At 42.4% G+C, this 22,417-nt stretch overlaps 4 protein-coding genes across 6 annotated transcripts; 2 read left to right on the forward strand and 2 right to left on the reverse strand.

The window, feature by feature from the left end:
- Positions 1-1,572: 1,572 nt before the first annotated feature.
- Positions 1,573-5,133, forward strand: LOC4339924 (Protein CYCLOPS). Its single transcript, NM_001421002.1, has 11 exons — positions 1,573-1,917; positions 2,139-2,185; positions 2,626-2,763; positions 2,844-2,892; positions 2,990-3,042; positions 3,141-3,793; positions 3,942-3,988; positions 4,069-4,114; positions 4,316-4,361; positions 4,537-4,665; positions 4,767-5,133. The coding sequence occupies exons 1-11, from the start codon at positions 1,720-1,722 to the stop codon at positions 4,885-4,887; spliced, it is 1,527 nt and encodes a 508-aa protein (NP_001407931.1). The 5' UTR covers positions 1,573-1,719; the 3' UTR covers positions 4,888-5,133.
- Positions 5,134-5,317: 184 nt separating this feature from the next.
- Positions 5,318-6,314, reverse strand: LOC9270179 (histone H3.v1). Its single transcript, NM_001421006.1, has one exon. It carries the CDS (start codon positions 6,240-6,242, stop codon positions 5,523-5,525), a length of 720 nt encoding a protein of 239 aa, NP_001407935.1. The 5' UTR covers positions 6,243-6,314; the 3' UTR covers positions 5,318-5,522.
- Positions 6,315-6,891: 577 nt separating this feature from the next.
- On the reverse strand, positions 6,892-10,409 carry LOC4339926 (uncharacterized). Of its 2 annotated transcripts, none has more exons than XM_015788463.2 (4): positions 10,332-10,409; positions 8,652-8,796; positions 8,241-8,567; positions 6,892-7,799 (listed from the first exon to the last, which is right to left on the reverse strand). In XM_015788463.2, exons 2-4 carry the CDS (start codon positions 8,793-8,795, stop codon positions 7,158-7,160), a joined length of 1,113 nt encoding a protein of 370 aa, XP_015643949.1. In that variant the 5' UTR covers position 8,796; positions 10,332-10,409; the 3' UTR covers positions 6,892-7,157. The 2 variants fall into 2 exon arrangements, with proteins under 2 accessions (XP_015643949.1, XP_015643948.1); XM_015788462.2 differs by having other exon boundaries at positions 6,892-7,802.
- A 6,509-nt stretch (positions 10,410-16,918) lies between these two features.
- On the forward strand, positions 16,919-22,391 carry LOC4339927 (cyclin-dependent kinase F-4-like). Of its 2 annotated transcripts, none has more exons than XM_026026054.2 (17): positions 16,919-17,326; positions 17,406-17,539; positions 17,666-17,851; positions 17,974-18,052; positions 18,335-18,403; positions 18,492-18,581; positions 18,670-18,808; positions 19,411-19,513; positions 19,609-19,661; positions 19,746-19,812; positions 20,092-20,200; positions 20,286-20,351; positions 20,444-20,512; positions 20,621-20,690; positions 20,778-20,897; positions 20,997-21,146; positions 21,556-22,391. In XM_026026054.2, exons 3-17 carry the CDS (start codon positions 17,844-17,846, stop codon positions 21,816-21,818), a joined length of 1,455 nt encoding a protein of 484 aa, XP_025881839.1. In that variant the 5' UTR covers positions 16,919-17,326; positions 17,406-17,539; positions 17,666-17,843; the 3' UTR covers positions 21,819-22,391. The 2 variants fall into 2 exon arrangements, with proteins under 2 accessions (XP_025881839.1, XP_015643536.1); XM_015788050.3 differs by having other exon boundaries at positions 17,409-17,539.
- Positions 22,392-22,417: the final 26 nt, after the last annotated feature.

Raw genomic sequence — 22,417 nt, forward strand, 5'->3', positions numbered from 1 at the left:
GGAAGCGGCTCTGTGATAGGCCAAGACAGTAAGCGACTGCAGATATTGTATATTTGTATAAGCCCTGAATTCTGAAGACTTTTAGCAAACCCAAATTTTAAAGAATCAAGTTGATGCTGAATATTGTTTCATCATATTTTACTATCCCTGTGTGATCTTTGTTTATGTTTTAAGAAAATATATGTTTGCGATTGTGCAGGCAGGCACAGCTCGGTTCTTGCATCGCCTGCTTGGAAAACTTCAAACAGGAAAATGGCAAGAACAACATTTGAAAAAGAAAGAGAGAAAACAATGGCGGGTCGTCATCGGCGATGCGCGTCGTGAAGCCGGCACCAGAGAATCCATCCATGGTGCAATGGACAACAGCTATAGTATGGGAGCCGTTTTGGGCAGGATGCAAAGCTACAGCTTGCTGGAGCACTTACTGTAACCGTCTTGTGATCGTTAGCTGATGCTGATGTGCCAACTAATCAGCTATCAGGGATATATAAATGTATCTAGATGGTCAAGAGAGATCTTGATTGATTGATGTCTTAGTCAGAACTCAGAACCTCAATCGCCAGAGTCTTGTTCTTCTCTAGATGGAAAAAAGAGTAGGAAAGTTTAAGGTCAGCATCAGTGTGATCATGTGCTGCTTAGAGTCTTAGAGAAGAAGATGAAAATTCAGTATTTTAAATTGTGGTGCCTAATGTGTTCTCAAAATTGTGTTGCCTAGTCAGTAAAATAATTAGGGATTTTCAGCTCGGTGATGAGTTAATAAGAAAATTATATGAAAATATGAGAATTGTCAGTGTCAGCAGAAATGTCCAAAACAAAGCTTTTGCCGTCGGCATATCTTCGATTAATCAAGACAGGAGTAGTTTTACCTGACAAGCAGAAGAAATGGTCTGGTGAGAAGTTTATGTCAAGCTTCAAGCAGGGCCATTCCAAAACTGCACTTTTGAGCCTTGCGTGTATGATTCAAATATGCCAATGAAATGCCATGTAGATCAATGAATTCCTGAAGTAACATCAAATATGTCATCGATGGTGTCACCTCCTTACATCAATGGGCTTATTTTATCGCTAACACAAGCAGATTGGAACTTTGGAAGAGTTTATGGAAATGTTAGATATCTTGGAACAAATTCTAAGAGTTTTTCTGATTGCAGCTGTGAAAGATCTCTCACATATCTGCTGCAATTTTCATAATTTACAAAAGATGATAGTGCAGAATTTTTCAATCCAGGTTAATTAAGTGGAAGGACTAGTAACTTCAAGTAATGTACAGTTATTCCGTTCATACCTGCCTGGTAAACATAGACCTTCTTTGCGCATTTTATTTACTCATTTCCATGCGAAATTGCAAATGTGGTCAAATTCTTCAGAGGCCAATTTTTCAACTCATAAGACAAAACAAGAATTGTGGAATCTTTGCCTCCACAGAAGGGAAGATACCTCCACTCTGTTTATTATAAGCCAACTAGTATAATATTCAATTAGTATCATGTCTTGTGTGCTTGAACTCTTCTGCTAGTTCCATTTCTTAGGTTAGTGAGTGCTTTAGGTGGTATTCTACTTTATATTATCTTATTTGTTTCACTATATCTTCTTGAAATCATATGATTGCCTCTTGTGACCCTACTTAGTTAAGTACTAAAGACAGTTTTTAGGAACTTTATAGTCAATAATCTGGTTAAGTATTTTGTCAGGGGGGCTGAAGGTGAGTTGAGAGGGTTCATGGAAATGGAGGGCAGGGGTCTGTCTGAGCTGTTCAGGAACACAAGTGAAGATATGTTCCTAAAGGCGATGATGGAGAACTCGATGGGAGTGGCGGCGGCGGCACCAAGCATGGAGATGATGGGGTTCAGAAATCTGTCCCAAGGTTTCAGAGAAGACAGCGAGGAGTTGTTCAATAGCTGGCTTATGAATGGAGAGGCAAGTTTTCTGAAAATCCATAAGATTTTGTCTCAGTACATGAAAGTTCATGTTTCAGAAAAAACAAATCCCAACTCATCTGTTGTTTTATGAAGTGCACAACTTTTTGTATACATACATATATTTAGAGATAGTGCATAAGCTTACATAGATATGAACATTGATGTACTGATTACTTTCATGGTTAATGTTACCTGAAATTCTTGATTGCTTGTGCACAGATTCCAGGATTTAGTGCCATGAATAATCGCCCTCGACAACCATCTAGGTAAGATTGTGGCATGGTGTGCCAGAACTAACTATTCAATTTAGTATCCATAAATATGCAGTGATGAATAAAATTGTATGTAGGATTGGATTGGTTGCCTTGCATAGACTAGAATAACTGAATGTCGATTAACCTCAGGCAAAGGTATCCAGATTTGTATCCCTCATTAAACTAGCCATGTCATGTTAACTTAATTAAGGTTGAAAAATCATGAAATAGAAACTCTTACGGTAAATTCAGAAAGCTCTAATTTGCATGGGGTCTATTCCTTTTTCTAGCAAGTGAATGGTGTTGAACTCAGAAAATTTTGTCTTGGAATCAGAAATCTGTACAGATATCTAGCAGTTTGTATGTTGGTCAATTTATGGTTAATGACCACTGCATGCAAAAAAAAAATCAATAATTATGTGAATAATAGGATATTTGTCAAATATATGCAGGTTGTCATCAGAAGCAGCTGGCTTTCCTAATCAGCAACATGAAATTGCTCAAGAACATTTTCCTACTGACAACCTGATTCCGCAGAATTTGGCAGTTCATTCAGAGTTTACAATGAACCATAACCAGCAACAACTCAAGTACTATAGCTTTTCACCAACATCATATTGTGTTCTGGATTTTTTCCAAATTGTACTGAATTGGTTGTCTCCCATGACAGGAATGCAGCAGAAAAGGGAATGCAAGCTAGTGACCTACTTTTGGCAAAGGTTAGGCATTTTCATCACCCATCTACTAATACATGGATGAATTTATAATTAGTAAATGGCTGAATTTGCTTATATTGCCTGGTTTCTTCATATGTAGGCCTGGTTTCATAGTACTCAACCAATGACTAGAAGCAGATCTTCAGAACTCAGGCAGGAATTTCCAGTTCTATGCGCAATTACGCACTACTATCCATAGCTCAATTCCATGTTCTTAGCTCAATATCTACAAAATTTTCCATTATTTGCAGGAAGAGATATGCGGCGATGCAAAGTAACATGCCACCAATAACAACTGAAACAATTGAAACAGCTAACAAACTGAGACAAGATCTGACAAACGCAAGTACTGTGAACAGTGCACCAATGAGCAATACACCCAGTCAGACTCCAACATTTGTATCTCCTTCAAGTTCATCAACATCCCCTTTGGATAATCCACATATAGTAGCACAAGATACCATCACCTCAGTTGTGAGCATGCTCAAGGATACACTGGAGCGCAAGAAGCTTAGTAGCCATGCTAATGGAGACACCTCATCAGGCATATCTTTTGGTTTTTATGACAGTCAACATTTTCAACAGAACATTCTTGGAGGAACAGATATATTCCCTCTGGTGACAACTTCCCAAATTCAAGACTCGGTGATGCTTCCGAAAGTCGAGAGGCCAACAGAACAAGGCAGTGGGAACTTTGTTGCTCCTGCAAACCAGGTTTGGCTTGGTACAGCATCTCGAGAGCCTTCGCAGAGTGGATCATCTACTGCTATCCCAGCACCTTCAGCTGGATTTGAAGTTTGTGATGACCTGCCTCCCATTGGGCAAGCAATGACTGTTTGTGAGAGTACTAGAACAAATGCTGCAAATGGCAATGGGACAGCTGACTGTAGATCAAAAGGCAAAGGTATACATTTAAGAAAAAAAATAGAACCTTAAGGATAAATTTAAACCCGAGGCCATATAAAATCTTCAATGAGCACACTATTGCTGTTATAAATTGTTTGAACTCTACTCTAGTTATAACATTGTGTGTATTTGTTCATGGTGTACAGATTTCAGAGAGAGAATACTAAAAGAAAATTTGAAGGATGACAGAAAGGTATGTTCTAACTGATATTTCTGATCACTTATTTTCCTTCTCATGGCAGATGTTATACGGTTCATTTCACTCATTTGCAGAAAGGGAGCCTAACTCGAATGGGATCCATTTCATCTGAACAAGCAGGTAAACCCAACAAGGAACTCTACTTTTAAAAACTTAAAAGTTCAGTATAGGATGACTACTGCAAAGAATTACTGAAGAGACAAAAGCTTATACACTGGTGAAACATGAAACAAGTTTAAAGGATCATGTAGTCCATCTCACATAGCGCCTTTTTTTTCATGTTTTTAATACCTGAAAGCCCTACATATTTGGCTTTTGCAGATAAAGGAGATCCTACAAAGAAACGCAGGGTTGAGCGCTCACGCAAGTATGTATGCACAATGTGGTTCTTATAGTTTGTAGGGTAGTTTGGTATGTTACACATACAACTATTATACATCTGAAGACTCAAGGCATTTGGACCTACAATAACACTTTCTTCGTAATCGACAATGCCATTTCTTGAACAATGAGTGACATTGGATTATGTTTTTATTGATTAGGATGGCAGAAGCAAAGGAAAGAAGCTCAACACCAGTAATACCATCTGACATACAGGTTGTGCTTAAGCGCTGCGAAACTCTAGAGAAAGAGGTCCGGTCACTGAAGCTTAACCTCTCCTTCATGAACCGGTACGCGCATTGCTTCACAGACATCTCATGCTTCTCAGCACGCTAGTCGCATAAGCATGATCCAACTATTGCCACTACTAAATCATCCTATGTGTTTGCAGGAAAGATTCAGAACAGACCAAGCAGATAGAAGAGCTTCAGAAGCAAAATGAGGATCTGGTGGAAGAAAAAGAGCGACTACTAGAAGAGATAGAACGAATCGTCTCTGATACCAACACATAATAGGCCATCTCCCTGTATTAGTACCCCTACTGTAGAACAAAGAATACTAGATACAAAGTTATAAACACACAAACCAAAAGGACTGCAGAATTACAGTGCTGGCCTAAATGTACCATTCTTTTCCTGTTCTTATCTTAACACAAACACATACCACTACCAGCAAGCAAAGGATTGAGAATTGCATTCTACTTCCATCTAGAGAGATGGGGAGTAGCATCAAAATGTTCAGAAATCAGATCGGGGAGCATGTCATTTCAGGATTAATTAAGAAACAGACGAATCAGTGACATTTTCTATCACGGACACAGATCATAAGATATCATTTGATTGAAACGACAATCGCGTTTTCTCTTCATCATGCAAAACAATTGATGGCTGATAAGAGCAAGTCAAAAAAAAATGTCATCACTCATAAACAAGAAATGCAAGATGTTCAGAATTCAGATCTGGAAATGTGTTGATTCAGGAATTCATGACTAATTCAGAGATTAGCATCACATTTCAATGGTTTCATCACTAAATACTTAGCACACACACATAACACATTACATATCCATCAATCACATCTCGATTCTCTAGAGCGACCAATGTAACAGAGCAAGAACTAGGATTTCACATTAAGCAGGCCACCTCTCTCAGTGCTTCATCCTCGGCGATGTCCTCCTTGCCGCGGCCTTCCTCCTCGGCGACGCCCTCGCCGGTGCAGCAGTAGCCCCCTCGGCAGCAGCCTTCCCCCTCGGTGACGCCCTCGCCGGCGCCGGGGTGAGAGCCACCTCGGCGGCCTTCCTCCTCGGTGAAGTCCTCGCCGGTGTAGAGGTTGCTGCGGGCTTCTGCTTCTTGGCCTCCCCCTCCTGCATGGTCGCGACGCGGTCGAACTCGTCGCTGAGCTTCCTCGCCCGCTTCCTCTTGGCCGCGGCGGCGAGGGTGGCGAGGGCTTCCTCCTCTTCCTCTTCCTCGTTCTCCTCCTCCTGCTCCTCCTCCGACTCCGACGGCTCGTCGACGATCTGCTGCTTCTGGGCCTCGACCTCCTCTTCCTCGTCGGAGGAGGAGTCGTCGTCGTCGGAGCCGAGGGCGGCGAGCGAGCGGGGCTTGATGCCGGCGGCGCGGGCCTTGGCCGCCTTCCTGGCGTCGCGGCGGGCGCGGCGGCGGAGCTTGTCGATGGAGCCCTCGATGCGGCCCTGCAGGCGGAGGCGCTTGGAGCTGAGGCCGCCCATGGACCAGTGCGCCTCGTGCGCCCACGCCATGAGCGGGTCGGTGACGGCCACCGGCGGCTCGACGCGGTCGCCGCCGGAGAAGAAGCGCGGCCGTGGGAGGCTGCTGCCGTAGAACCGGCCGGGACCCAGTGCCACCACCATGGTGATCAGATCAGATTCAGAGATCGACCTCTCGATTGGATTGGAGTTGGAGGAGCAGATGGGAATTGGGATGGAGAAGAGAGAGGAAATGGGGGAGTTTATAGGAAGGAGAAGAGCGCGCCGCGGGAAAGCCGGGCTTGGCGCCAAGAAAAATGGCGGTAAAAAGGATTCTCGCGGGAAAAGGGAATTCTTCTGCGCGGGAAAGGCGTCGCTACGCGCGAATGGAAATGGCGGGAGCCCGCTGTTCCTCCCGGTTAATCTCGCTTTCACACCTCTCTTACATCTGGGCCCCACTTGGCAGGCTGCTCTCTCTCACTGCCGGTAGGACCCAGCCAATGTCCAAGCCATGTTTTTCCAGCGTATTTATCGGATTATTGAAATTTCAGCTTATTTATTACTCTTAGATTATTAAAATTTTAGTTTATTTATCAAATTATTTGCTCTACAATTAAAAAATATGTTTCCTTAAAAAGGACTTTTACTGCATTACTTAAACCATTTGTTTTAAGATATTTGTTGAGTTTATTTCTTAAAATATTTAATTTATTTGTACAATCAAGTAGATACAGTGATTATCCTCTCAATAAAAAGATTCAAAGAGGGCTACATGTCACTCACCAGAACAGCTAACAAGCGTTCATCCAACAGGTTACACACAGTATAATGACGATTGATAAATAGTAGAAATCCAGCATCATCAAATTACAGATACATGAACTGCAGAACTGGCAAACTTAACAACAGAATGATCGTGTATATAGTAGCACTCTTATTCCACTTGTCTCACCCCACAAACAAACGAATACTTCTGAGGGACAAGCAAAGGCAATTACATCACAAGATAAAATAGACTCAATATCAACTCTCCACTCTCCAGGGATACTGGTAGATACAAATTTTCCAATCAGTGAGCAATCAGAAACACATGCTTGGTGTTGGAGCAGCAGCACCACCAGAAGCCCGTCCCGCCATCATCTTCATCGCGAGCGGATCCCATGCCTTGCCCTCGGTGTCACTGCAATTTCCAGTCTTGTTTGGATACATGTCAGCCACGGTGGTGGAATCAGCGTCGCTCTTTGCAGCCAGTGCCTTCAGACGAATGCGCTCCGCCCTCGACCCGATTGTCTGACCAACAATGGAGGCTGCTATGGTGAATGCCATGGCAGTCTTGGGCATGTTGACAGATTTCCTCAGCATTCCAATGAATGGAACAGCGGCATGGACAGCTGCAAACCACTGAGGGGAGAATTTCTTGGTGTGCTCACGCCACACCCCAAGAGGGATGTTTGCTGCCATTCCGAGCAACGCAATGGCTACCATCTTTGCAGGCAGAGGCTGGGGACGGAGAGACTTCACAAGTTCAGTCCGTGCAAGGGCTGCACGCACAGCGACCACAGCAGGTGGGCACTTCAGCTTCACACCGGCTGGTGGTTGTAAAGCCTTGGCAACAAGGGGCAGAATGCCACTCATTGCTCGGTAAGACCGGGCAAGTGGGCACTGCCCATTTTCCAGCCATTCGTTGCTCATTGCCTCGTGCGATGATGAATTACCTCCTTTCTGCTGAAAATGGTTCAAAACAGAACATGAGAAAAACTGATTGGATAGATGAAAATCCTAGCTATGCAACTACTGCTGTCCAATCAAGAACACTGTGCACTTGGATACATCATACATGAGAAATAACATATAGCCAAACACCCAGGGAAATGCCAAAATGCCTACTTGTGAACCAAAATCACGATCACTTAACTTCAACTGAACAAAATCTGGATCAGTTCTTTATAATAAAATGGTAAAACTGTTAGACGGAACATTCTTACTTGGAATAATAGACAAAACATTAAAGTTTGCATTGCTATTCGGACTTGATAGCGAGAAACATTAAAGTTTGCATTGCTATTAGGACATGATAGCGAGAAACTAGATAGGACTTCACAAACATAGCACCATATCCATATGCGAAAAGAAAGAAAATAAAAGGAAGGAATGAGGACAAACTTTCATGGAATTCTGATTCGGATTGCTGGGCTTCTTGTTTGACTGATTTAGATTGTTGAGCTTCTTGTTCTGCCTTTTGCCCTTGCCATTAAAGAAGTTAAAGCCGAATGGCCCAAATGCAGATAGACTTATTGTGGCAGCTCTAGCAGCCAATGGGTTAAACGGCAGAGCAGGTTCAGGCTTGGCATCAACGCTCTCGCTGTTGTTCTCATCAGGTACATATGACTTTCCTGAAAGCGGAACTATTCCATCCCGTCCATGGAAAAGTTTAAATGCTGAATCAAAGCCTGGTCCGTCCTCAAAAATTGGACCCTTGGCTCCTCGGGCCTGCACAATAGCACAGATTAAGGATCAAATGCACTTTTGATATTGATAATGCCATCACCAGAGGTCATGTAAAGAAGATCTTACAGCTACTGGCAAAGCAGAAGAAAATGAAAATGTTGTAGCTCCATTGATGTTTCTCAGGAATGGGCATCTCTCGACATTTGGACGACCAGAGAAGTACTCTTGTGATGCTGATTCATTAAGAAAACTGCCAAAGAACATTTCCATCCTGGAGAAACCATGCCAAATGAACATAAATAATCTTATGGTAGTAAATGTAGTTTAAAAAAGCAGAAATGAGGATCGTGGAAGCAACACACTTGAGCATGAGGAAATAAATAATACCGTCATGATAATTAAGCATACTCACATCACCCTCAAACAAACAGCATGCATGCGCATGTGAGAGCAAAAGAGAAGCCTGGTAAGTTGAAGCAACGCATTGTACCTTTACTAATGGGGGAGACATGGAGGACATTAATTTAGCTGGTTCTGTGATTCTACATTACCCTAAATGAATTACAAGGGCAATAGAGTATAGTACTTTCAGGAGTGTTTGCTTTACAAAGTGAGAAATATAACATAACACACTTACTCAGTGCCATGCTAGATCAATCATTTTTGTTCTACTAAAAACAGCATTCATACCTTTTAGCAAACTAGATTTTCTAAAAGGGCGGAGAAACAGTGCATAACCCTATTAGACATCATAAGGAATAAAACCACTTACAAAGTCAAGCTAGATGAGTACATCCTGGGAAAAAAAATGGAGATGCTGCCATTGCCCCTGCTACTTTTTTTTTTTTTTTGAGAAAGAGAGGAGCTCCTCTCCCATTTCATTAACCAAATGATATCAGATTCTTACAAGAGTTTCCTTGCCCCTGCTACATGAATGGCATTGTCTATCTATGTTGGTGGCCAACGGCGCACCAAGAGACACTCGACTTCTTGTATGGTCAAGGACTCAAGGTTGCCACTTGGTCAGAGAAATGGCTCAGTGAAGGTCAAGATGTTACCATAAAGGACTGAAACATGATGTGTGCATTTAGGAAAAAAGTGTGCTAACTAAGAGTTGGTCACGCGTATATTCCTATTGTGGATGGATACGTAGTCTTATGAGTTCTAGTAGCTGTTATTGGTCCATGGCATCATGGTAGTTACCACTAGTTAGACAAGATTATATGATAAGGACCATAAACGTCTCGGTTATTCTTCACCTCACCTCTTCGCTCATGTTTCGTGAACCTCAACGACAACAAAGCACTAAGATCAGTCTGCACGCGTCAATACCGCAATCATCTCTCATTCCCCCACAAAGTGGGGCGCGGCATTTCACCAAAGCCTTCCCGGTCGTTGATGGCGCAACTAACACAGACGCACAACACAAATCGAAAGAGGTGTATGCCATGCGAATTGTCTCATGCCCCACCCAATTCTGAAGACCAGCAACCCCAACTCTGAAGAACCTCCAAGTAATTGGGAGGGGAAGCAGACCGAGATCAATCACTAACACGCAAAATTCGACACGAAATTCGGGTCAACCGCCGCCGCGGCGGCCCGGCGACCATCCGCCCCAACGAGGAGGCTGAGATCCCGTACACACCGATCGCCGCCAGATCCGCCTAGACTCGCTGCACCCACACACCCCTAACCAAAAGAGCAAAACCGGCGGCGATCCGAGCAGGGTGGATGATAGTCGAAGCAAACGAAACCCTAGAGCCTTAGGCGCGGATTCATTCAGCGATGGGAGAAGAGAGAGCTCACCTCGCCGATTTGCCGGAGAGAGAGAGAGAGCTCCGCCTGCGGGACTACTGCTTCCGTGCGGGAGGAGGAGACTCGGGCGAGAGAGAGAGAGAGAGAGTGGAGGGGGGGGGGATCGTGTGGAGGGCACGGCACCGTGGGGTGGGGAGGGGAGGAGGAGTGGAGGGGAGCGCAGCCGGCACGCGACACGACGACCCCGCGACGCCGGGGGCACTGCGGGACCCACCTGCCCCCTCCCCACCTACCGCCACGCGACGGGCTGCGTGGGCCGGAGGTCTTCCTGGGTAATAACTAGATGGGCCGGCCTTGGCATCGATAAAGTTCATTTGAGGTCCCTTAACTTGACACCAAATCCCATTTTCATCCTTTGAACCGAAATATCTGATACAGCCCCCCAACTTATAAAACCAGTGTAAACGAGGTTTATCGGTAGTATTGTCCCCGTTTTTAACTCGCGTGGTGCCTTCATGGCTCCTTGACTAAGTTTTCATCTCACGTGGTAATGTCGTGACGCTTACGTGACAGCTTGATAAAAAAAGAGCAAAATTGAAACTAAAAAAAAATACGGGCACATATGTCCGTCAAACAAAAAGATAAAAAAAACTGTGGGACCCACACATCAGTGAGTCCCACTTCGTCCACCTCGCCCCTCTCTACCTCTCTCATATCTCCATCGGCGAGTCGAAGCTGGCCGAGCGTGCATGGAGAGGAAGGAGGCGAAGAGGCTAGCTCGGCGAAGAGGCTAGCGAGCAGTACATCCACGCCACACGCATCAACGTCGCAACGCGACCGGCACCAGCACGGCACTGAAGAGCGCCATCGACACCTCTCTTCCTATCTCTTCCCATCTTCAAGGTGGCGCACTGCGGGCGATGTGAAGAGGCCGGAGTAGCCAATAGCCAACGTGATGGGCCCACGGACGACAACAATTAATAAGGGATCATTGTCGTCGCCGCCCTCCTGCCACCCACCACCACCGCTGCGGTCGCCGCGCCCCTCTTCTGGCTAGTGCTGCTTCTTGAGTGGCACCTGCACCACCGATGACGGCCTCTTCCTCGAGAGGGTCGACGTGGTGTCGGAGTCACCCCCACCGTCGCCGTCATCCGAGCCGCTCCCATTGGAGTACGACGAGCCCCGCCTCTCTCGTTGCGACGACACCATTAACCCGACAACGACCCTCATGCCTCGCTGTCCTTCCTCGCTCCCATCTTGCTGTTGTACGGCATGGCAAAACCGAGAAATATCCTCCCCTACCTACACAATCCACCAACCAAATCCATCCGCCATCGAATCAAGAAACACGAGCCTATCCGGAATCTGTGACAGTGGAGGAGATAAGGGGAAATACGAGGCTCACCTTGAGAGTGCAAACAAGAACAACGTCAGCAAATGCAGGGAAGAGGGGCCGAGAAGGGTGGTTGCTACGCCTGCTTGTCAGGAACTCAGGATCGATGGATGGAGGTGGCAGAGGGCAGTAGTCATGGGGGAGTCCGACCTCCCTTCTCGAGTTACACTCACTTCGCAATGTGTTACGTATATTGATACATATCATGGTCACATATCAATTCTAAACTTATGTATCGAAATTATAAGTTCATTTAATGCACCGTCTATGTCATTTAGAGCAGATATAATAGCAAATTATAAGCCAGTTATAAACATATTTTAAAGAGATAAAAGAGGAGAGATAAGAGTAGCGGGTTACAGATTTATAGCCAGCTGCAGCACGGACTCCAATATACATATGTGTATGATAGGTGGGACCAGAGATTAATTATGCGGTATATGTTTGTAGGTAACTATTGTATGAATTGACTATTAAATTAACTACAGATAATTTAGAGCCAGTAGCTGGCTATACTATTAAACTTGCTCTTAACCGTGCTACAGTGATTAGTTAACAAAGCCTTAAAACTGTAGTATACCGTAGTTAACAAAGCCTTAAAACTGTAGTATACCGTAGAAGTTCTCGAATTACTATGGTTTGGTGTAACTTAAATCACACTATAATTTACTTAGAAAATGAGAAGCATATCACGCTGACGTGGCTATGACTGTAAAGTGGAGTAGTATTAAGCTAAGCATGGCACCTAAATACACGGATAATCCAAACCTGCATCGCCATTATTGTTGTCTACTTGTCTGCAAATGTAATGACGACCCCCATCACGTTGCATTAATACTTAATCAACTACTTCCTCCGTTTTATATTATAAGACTTTCTAACATTATCCATATTTATATATATGTTAATAAATCTAGGCATATATGTATCCAGATATATGTATATGGGTAATAATAGAAAGTCTTATAATATAAAACGTTACGGATGTAGTAGCAATTATTGTGGCTGCTATTTAGATCGAAATAGGGAGACCACCACTTAAAATAACATTATTTGCAATCAAAAGAGGCAACCTTGTGCTAATTATCTTTAGTCTCCGGATCATCCAAGAGGTCGAAACCACTTTAATTAGTCATGGACGGTACCGCCTATACCGATAAGCACACACAAATGGATGCTAGCAGAAAGGAAAAACAAAATTATCAGTGGATAAGTCATGAAAAGTTGAATCGACCACTACATAGGACATGTTTGGCTGTAGCTTCTGTCAGAATTATAAGCTTCTCTAAATAGTTCTAATAATATGTAGTCGTAGAATCTAGAAAATGATTTAGAAATCATAAACCGAAAAACCCAGCATTTTCAGACTCTCAGAAGCCAGCTACTAACCAGCTGCTTCTCAAAATTTTAATCTCTTGGCCCTTAGGCTGTATTCGGGAACCTCTTCTCTTCAGCACGCAAAACAAACCATGTAATAGCTCATAACTAATTAAGTATTAACTGAAATAAACTTTAATACAATGGATTAATATGATTTTTTTCAGTAAACTTTTCTATAAAAAAACTTTTATTAATAGTTTGAAAAACGTGCATGCGAAAAAAATGAATGTGAGTTGGGAAAGAGGAGGAATAACATAATCTTAAGATAACACTATTCGCACGAAAGAGACAACATTGTGATAATTATTTTTAGAGTTAACATCGTCCAAGAGAACGAGACCACTGTAATTAAGGTCCTGATCGAAAGTGCGGGCTGGCGCGCTGCTGCACCAGCCCCAATAATCCAAACCAAAGAGCTTTGCGGCAGTTGTGAATGGCTTGCTTGTTGCAGCTACAGCAGCTAGCACAACCGATCAAGTCCTAAATCGTGGGTGATATTCACCTATAAGAAAATATAATAATAGGTTATAAGTCGGCTAAATGCCGAGGTAGAGGAGAGAAGAGAGGAGGGAGAGGAGAAGCGGGCTGTAAACTTAGAGGCGGCCTGGATATAAGAACCAATAAACCATGTGAGAGAGACAAGTGGGTCCTATATTAATTGTAAAGAGCTAACTATATTAATTGTAAGTAGGCTGAGAGAAGACAAAAAAAAAACCTTATAGCTAACATATCGGCTATATTATTAGCCTTGCTCTAAATCGATATAAGCACGAACAATCGGATTGAGATAGACAGAAATCATGAACCAATCAATTAATGTATTCGCAATGCACCCACGACCACACGTACCATGTGCGATTTTTTTTTGCTTCAAGCAAAAATCTCTCCTACTACTAATCACCGTGGCACCAATAATACATTGTGTTTACAGCGATACGGATTAGGCATTTTAGGTACGCAAGTCGGTACCCATTGCTTTCTCTGATGCCCATGCAGTGTACTAATCACGATTAATAGCATTTGTTAATTAGTTTAATTAGGTGTCTTGGACAAGAGGGACATGGACCAGTAGTGGACCGAACGAATTCTGCCACTCTGGAAGGACACCTAATCAGACCAAATATTTGGTCATGCACACTGACCTTGCCCGTTATTAATTTACCAAGGAGTAGATCATTACCACATCTAAATTGTTTATTTAAAGTTATATTTTTTTCAGGTCAGGGACAAAATTGCTTCATGTATAGTAAAAGTGGAAATTTATTCAAGCTCAATGCTGTTAAGAGAAAGAGAAAAATATATTAATTCAAGTGTGGGGATAGGCAATTTAGGATCCACAGTGTAACATGATAACTACCATGAGTTTTTCTTAAAAGACATGGTCAAATGACGGTTCTCAAATCTCACGTATCTTGCTTTTGACTTTCCGACTAAGATAACAAGATAATCCGGCTATAACATGTAGCCCGATCTTTCGACATGTTTGCTCGAACTCTTTAACCTAATATAATACTCCTTCCGTTCTTAAAAAAAATAGAAACAAATCTCTACTACCGTAAATACTAAGAAAATTATTGTCGTCTCCTCAAAATAATTGTTATCATATTCTCATTTGGATCACTCTAATAAATATAAATTCATGTGATCAATAGAATCATAGATATTGAGAATAAATGATTTAGAAAAATAAACTAAAAAGAGGAGTATGTGCTAGTTAATTGTATATATGCATATATGTCGTGTGATAAGAAACATAAAAAAAATGGTCGCACACAAAGAAAGTAAGACCCTATTTAGATGGGACTAAAACTTTTAAGTCCCTATCACATCGGATGTTTGGACACTAATTATAAATATTAAACGTAGACTATTAATAAAACCCATTCATAATCTTGGACTAATTTGCGAAACAAATCTATTGAGCCTAATTAATCCATGATTAACCTATGTGATGCTACAGTAAACATTCTCTAATTATGGATTAATTAGGCTTAAAAAATTTGTCTTGCGAATTAGCTTTCATTTATATAATTAGTTTTGTAAGTAGTCTATATTTAATACTCTAAATTAATGTCTAAATATAGGGACTAAAGTTAAGTCCCTGGATCCAAACACCACCTTACTAAGGGTCTGCTCAGACCTACTACTACTCATGGTTCTCATTTACTGCTCCATTATTCGTTGTATGCATGCTTTTTAAATTGCTACACGGCATGTTTTAAAAAATTATATAGAAAAGTTGCTATAAAAATTATGTTAATCAATTCAAGTTTTTATAGCTAATAGTTAATTAATCATATGCAACAAAAGAACACATGCTAAGTGAGCTGAACAACCACCTTAACATCTTAACCAGAAAAAAAAACACTAATAAGATGACTTAACTAAAATCAATGAACTAGAACAAAGTCGATCTATCTGATGCTTAAAGAAACACATAAAACGCAAGTCAAAAAACACTATTTTTGCAATTAATTTCTCTGCACACTCAAAACAGGGAGACACGTCAAATAAAGCGGCATGTCTGAAACCGCGGCAACCGCAAGGCGATTCCAAAAAAAATAAATAAAATAAAATAAAAAAACTACTCCGAGTAAAGAACAAAGAAAACGCGGCAAGGTTGGACTAGGTATAACCGAGTAGTACAGGGACCGTATCGCAAAAAGGCCCCGCCACATTGGACGACTGAGAGATAAATGAGAGGAGAGGACAGGAAGGCGAGAGGAAGAAAAAAAAATCCCCGACGCGAGAGGAGACGAGACGAAGCCATCCGATCCCCACCCTTCCCCCCCTCCCCCTCCCCCCTCTTCAGCGCTGGAGGCGGCGGCGGCGGCGTCCCCTGGATCCCTCGGCGGCGGCGGTGGCGCACGGTTATGCCGAGAGGCACCCAGGTCTGTCTCGCTCGCTCGCTCGCTCGTCGTCCCACTTTCCGATTCAATTTTGGGCTGATTTGGTGGTGGTGAATCGAATCGAATCGACGCGTGGCTTGGCTGTGCCATGGTTGGGGTGTCTGATGAGTTTGATTTGGGGATCGCGCGGTGGTTGCTGCGGGCGCCGGGGGAGGTGGGGGTGGGGGTGGGGATCGGGTGATTGATTCGGAATTTCGGATCGGTGCGGGGGTTTGTTGGGGGTGGATGAATTGTTTTGGTTCGAATTTCGAGGGAGTTTAGCAGGGTTGATTTGGGGGATTGGCGCATCATGATTTCTACGGGATTTGGTGGAGGAGTTGTTGGTTCCGATGTGTGTGAGCTAGGGTTCATCAGTCACGGATATTCCTCACGTCTATTCATGAATCGCAGTTCCTGAGCATCCATCATGCCGATTTATGCTAGGTTGCACATGTTATGCGTCTGATGTTTAATTTACTGGCAACTGATTATAAACTTACTCTAGTTCTCAATACTTTTTTCATGTCTAGTCTCATCACTTGGCATCATGTTGGTACCAGTAATATGTATGCTGTAGCAAGATCACTGTCTTAATTGTGCAGGAAGCGAGAATTCAATCAATTCGTTGCAATCAATAGATATGGTGTAGTATCAATTTATCACTGTTGAGGTCCTATGTTAATTTTGGTAACGTTGTTTCACGGCACATGCATCCATAGACTCAAATCTCATAGTGTTTCTGGGACGAAAGTAAATTAGTGCATCTCGGGTGCTCTGTGCTTTGATGCTTGTAGGTAACATGAATTGGCACATGCATGTGACGTCTAATTTCATGGGTGCTTTGGTGCTCCTTGGTAGCATGAATCGATAAATGCCCTCTTCTCACTTTGACTATGTTTTTCCCTGTTACTTCACTGACACATGTTTTCAACCATTGCTTTGCTGCTTATTTATATTCATTTTGCATGCCTTTGCAGGTTCCAACACCGTGCACTGCCAGGGCTCTAGCATTCTCATTAAGGATATGGAGTACACCCTCTACACCACAAGTTCCTCTGTATTGCACATTTCGCTGCTCGAGGAAGTTCTTGGCTGGAGGTTTTCTCTTTACGGAGACTTCCTCGTTATCTCTTTTGTCAACTGCACCTGAAGATCACACCTCATTCAGCAGCCGTCTTGCCTGGTCCCATGCTATTGCACATTAGAGTCGACTATTGATTACAGTGCAGCTGTAGCACATTTCTTCGAGCATGGTGCATCTCATCCTCTTGCATCCTTCCGGTAGTTTTTGTTGTGGCACTGATCAGCCAGCAAAAGTTACCATCGGAACTTCTTTGGACAATCGGATCTGACATTAGATCTTCATTGTCAGGCTTAATCTCTAGGTATGCTTTTATTTGAGAAGCTAATTGCCTGATATTTAAATGGCATGTGTTCCTGTTCTCATGAATTTCTTGCTCTCAGCAGGTTCTGGTTTTCTTTACTTCCGTTTGCTCTCTTCTCCCCTACACTGCTTGCTTTTTGTTTGATCATCCCAAGATTTGGTGCATACTACGCAGTTCTTTGTCAGGCTTTGTGTTTGATGGCGTAACAAACCGGTATGCTTGAAATTTCTACATGACATGCATTGTTCATGATTCGGTTACATGTAATTATTATGTTACTCAGCCTATTTGTATTTTTTATTTCTTCCAAATCTTCTGATCTATTTGTTGCTCTTTCAGAGTGAAGGTGTTCAAGTTTTTTTGTCAGAGTATGGGTATTGCTTATAGAGTTTTTCCAGAAGCGTTGAGTGGCTTTGCTGATCTACCCTTCAAAGGCATTTCAGCAATACACATATGAGTCTTGTTCACAACAGGGCTCTTCTAGAATAAGACCAGCTTTACTCTCCAGCTAGTAAAAATGGAGAGGTAAATAACACCCCTTCTCTCTCAGATGTTGTGTGTGTGTGTATGTGTGTGTAAGGGCTCTCTCAGATGTTCAAGAGCTTGTACCTGCTGAGTGCTAACTTCTTTCCTGCATCATGCTTCAGGTATAAGATTATTAAGGAAGTTGGTGACGGAACATTTGGGAGTGTTTGGCGCGCGATCAACAAAGAGAGTGGTGAAGTGGTATGCCACTCTACTTGCCCCAATATTTGTAATTTTGTTTATGTTATGACTTATTATTTTTTTCAGTAGCTAAGCAGTTTGGCTGCTTGTTTATTGGTACACTGGAGTTTAGTATGCTAGGTGATTACTTTATATTGTACCTAGTAGTAATTAAATCTGAATTAAACTGGAGCTAACTCTTACCGTCATGATCTATCTTATGAAAAGAAGTGACAGTGACTTGATCTGCCTTATCAATGGCATAATTTTTTGACATATTATTAACATATCTGGCCTTGACAGGTTGCAATCAAGAAAATGAAGAAAAAATATTATTCATGGGAGGAGTGCATCAATCTCCGTGAAGTGAAGGTGCTTTATTATGCAACATGTAATCAAGTTTGATCATGATATCTATTATACTTCATTAATATATTTTTTTTTTGTGTGCGCATCCCAGTCTTTGCGAAGGATGAACCATCCGAACATTGTGAAACTCAAGGAAGTCATAAGGGAGAATGATATGTTATTCTTTGTTTTTGAATACATGGTTTGTATTTCTTAATTAGACGCTTTTGATTTGGCATTTGTGACCTCTGAAGTGATTGAAGTTTTTTCTGTTTACGTGGTGATTTTAGGAATGCAATCTCTACCAGCTGATGAAGAGCAGGGGGAAGCCCTTTTCAGAGACTGAAGTCCGAAATTGGTGTTTTCAGATATTTCAAGCTTTGAGTCACATGCATCAGCGTGGATATTTTCACCGCGACCTTAAGCCTGGTATGGCTGGTGGGCTGTTATTTTTAAACCTGGCATGCTTTCTAATGCTTGAGACTGGGAGTTGTTTATGATGTTCTGTTGTGCAATGCGGCATTAAGTGATAATGACATCAAAACATGTCTATTTAATTAGTGCTGTATAGATGGGGAACAATGCATTTAGCTGTTGACACTGCCTGAAACGTTTTGATTTGTTGCAACAACCAATTCTGCATTGATGATGCTTCTTGTTTGATATGTGTTTCAACAAGCAATTTTGCATTGATGCTGATCTGTTTCATCAATCAATTTTGCATCTATGATGCTTGAAGCTGTCTTATATTTCAGTTCTTGTGCCCCCTTTATGCAGTGTGATATATGCATTTGTTAAGCAAGCATTTGAAGCAGAGACCTAGAAAAATGCAAACATAAAGTTGTTGCCCTAAATAATTACTAGTAGAGTACTTAAGTTACCTGTCCAGAGGAGCAAAAGAGCTAGAAGAAGCAATGTGGCATCAACCTTTGCTAACTTATCTGCAATATGTTCAGTTGGGATTGACCATGATTATTGTTGTTAGAATTTACCAACTATCTTATTGGTCCTGTAACTTTATGATATTTCAGAAAATTTGCTAGTTACAAAGGAGCTCATCAAGATAGCAGATTTTGGACTTGCTCGTGAGATTTCTTCTGAACCACCATACACAGAATATGTGTCAACTCGCTGGTGCGCCATGCAATTCTTATACTTGTTAAACTATATACACAACAACAGAATTTAGATAGGAGTATTAAATATCCACTTGTTCACTATCAACATAGGTACCGTGCCCCTGAAGTTCTGCTCCAAGCTTCTGTTTACAACTCAGCAGTTGGTGAGTGAAGAATATTTGTGCCTTTATGAGATAACTATTTGCTCTCAATTACAATATGTTTATTTGCTTATCCCCCCGTTCCAGATATGTGGGCGATGGGTGCCATCATCGCGGAGCTTTTTTCACTGCGACCTCTTTTCCCTGGTTCAAAGTATGCACAGTATTTTCTTAATCACATCCAGTTATCTTGTTTCTTTGGTTTAAATGTGCGAAATAGTTCGAACCTCAAAGTTCAATCTTAATTATGACTTGAGGGCTAATATTAAGCTTACTGTTATAGATGAAATAATCACCATTGACACATTACATCTACTCTAGTAACTATGTGTAATGCGAAATCTTATGACTGCTGTGGCATGGCACTATGTGTTTCCATAGCCTTCCCTTGGAGAAACGGCATTTATAACTCCTCTCATTTTCTGTCCATCAGTGAAGCAGACGAGATTTACAAAATCTGTAGCATTCTTGGTACTCCGAATCAGCGTACCTGGGCTGAAGGACTGCAGCTTGCGGCATCTATTCGTTTTCAGTTTCCCCAGGTAGAATCTTTTGGTGACATTATTTTTACTCCAGAGTATGGCACAAGAGTGATTGGTGCTTAACTGCTACACCAAATTCTTGCAGTCTGGAAGCATACATCTTTCGGAAGTGGTTCCCTCAGCAAGTGAAGATGCGATCAGCCTTATTTCGGTAAACAATTAATGGCTCCAGTATTTCCTTTGGTGCGTAAAGATGACCTTGCCCGAAATTAATTGTAAATTACAAGTTACTATCTGCAACAGTGGCTCTGCTCATGGGACCCACAAAGAAGGCCAACAGCGGTGGAGGTTTTGCAGCATCCCTTCTTTCAGGTTATTTTTCTGGTTATTACTTTCCATAGTACATGATGAACTTATTTATGAGTTTGCGGTAGTTGTATATTTGTTATTTTGAAATATCATAATTGTTTTTTTTTACAGCCATGCTTCTACATCCCCCCTTCACTTCGATTCAGATCAACAAACGGATATGCAGCAACACCACCATCAGGTTTGTCATTATCCTGGCGATGTAGAAACTCATTTTTTTCATTATTAGAACATTGTTATTGAAGCAATTTGAATAATTGATCTACAGTTGGGGCTAAAGGAGCTGTGGATCAGAAGAATGCTAGGAGATATTCCGTGGGGCCCTTATCTAATGGGAGACCAGCCGTTAATTACTCATACTTGAGCGCTAACACCCCGGCAAGAGCAGGTATACCCATTTAAGATGGTTTGTCATGCTCATTTCATAGGGGAGGATTTGTGGCTGTTGCACTTGGAATTATAACAAACTATAATTACCTCCTTGTAGCTGGTGTGCAAAGGAAGCTGGAGTTGGATCACCAGGTGAATATGAATTCTTGTCAGGCTCCAGAGGGTAACCATAAACTGACAAAGGCAGAGGCAATGAATCAGCCTTGGTCCAGACCACCACCAGCAGCAGCAGCAGTAAGGAGCAATGGTGAGTGTTGTTTTAAACAAACTATGGGGGTGTTTAGATCTAGGGGTGTAAAATTTTGGTGTGTCACATCAAGTATTATATAGGGTGTCGCATGGGGTGTTCGGGCACTAATAAAAAAACTAATTAGTCCGTCATTAGCAGATGTTTACTGTAGCACTACATTGTCAAATCATGGAGCAATTAGGCTCAAAAGATTCGTCTCGCAAATTAGTCGCAATCTGTGTAATTAGTTATTTTTTAGCCTATATTTAATACTTCATGCAGGTGTTCAAACGTTCGATGTGACATGGTGTAAAATTTTTGTGGGGGAACTAAACAGGGCCTATAGTTGAAATGATTTTTGTCTCTTTATTTTTGTTGATATCATGCATGCATCTATTTAACTTCACTTCTCGCATCCCTTATGTAGGAAATTACTTCACTAAAGACCAGGGCCCTCGTGCGCCTGACATTGCGGAGAAGCTGTCTCAGCTGACAGTGGGCTCCAACAGGGTGCCAAGCTTGGCTTCGGACAAGTTTGTGGATATGAAGGCAAGAACCCATGGGAATACCATGAAGCGGCCTTTGCCTCCTGTGGGAACCAGGACATGGCACGCCCCGGCCGACCCCTTCCGGCGCCCATACGAGATGCCAGGCGACAGGGCTTTCCTTCCCAGGAAGCTCGTTAGCTGAAGACTACGATGAAACGGAAGCTGCCGCCACACTCCTCTTTGCTACCCTTTCACCAATCCTCCTACTATCCTGAAAAATAAGAAGCCAACAGAGCCGATCTCCCTCGAAGAGTTTTTAGTGCTGTTTCCTAGTAGTGTCGTATTGGTTGTGAATCTCATACCCCAATAAAAATGGAGATGTGCCAGCCTGCTGGTACTCCTATCTTGCCTTGCATTGGCATCCATCCATGACAGCACCTCGAGGATGCAGCTGATCCTCGGGGGCATGCAAGCATGGCCGGGCGCGTCTGCATGGAAACCTTGTGTTTCGAGTCGGAACTGTGTGTTATTTGCTCCCTAGTGACGTGACGCTTGTTGAGTCGTTTCTGCTCTGCGTTGGCTGGCCCCTGCCTGTGACATCGCAGCTACTACAGTACTACTACTACTATGTCAAATATTGTTATAGGACTATTACCACTACGTGGTGCGGCTATGCTTGTCCAGTTGTTTATGCACCATGCAGGCATGCATGAGTGCATGACCAGCGCGTCTGCAGCAATCAAATAATAATAATAAATATATACTATTGCTATTATTACTGTATCTTATAAAATGTGCTGT

This window comes from Oryza sativa, chromosome 6 (assembly GCF_034140825.1).
Source record: "Oryza sativa Japonica Group chromosome 6, ASM3414082v1".
NCBI lineage: Eukaryota > Viridiplantae > Streptophyta > Magnoliopsida > Poales > Poaceae > Oryza > Oryza sativa.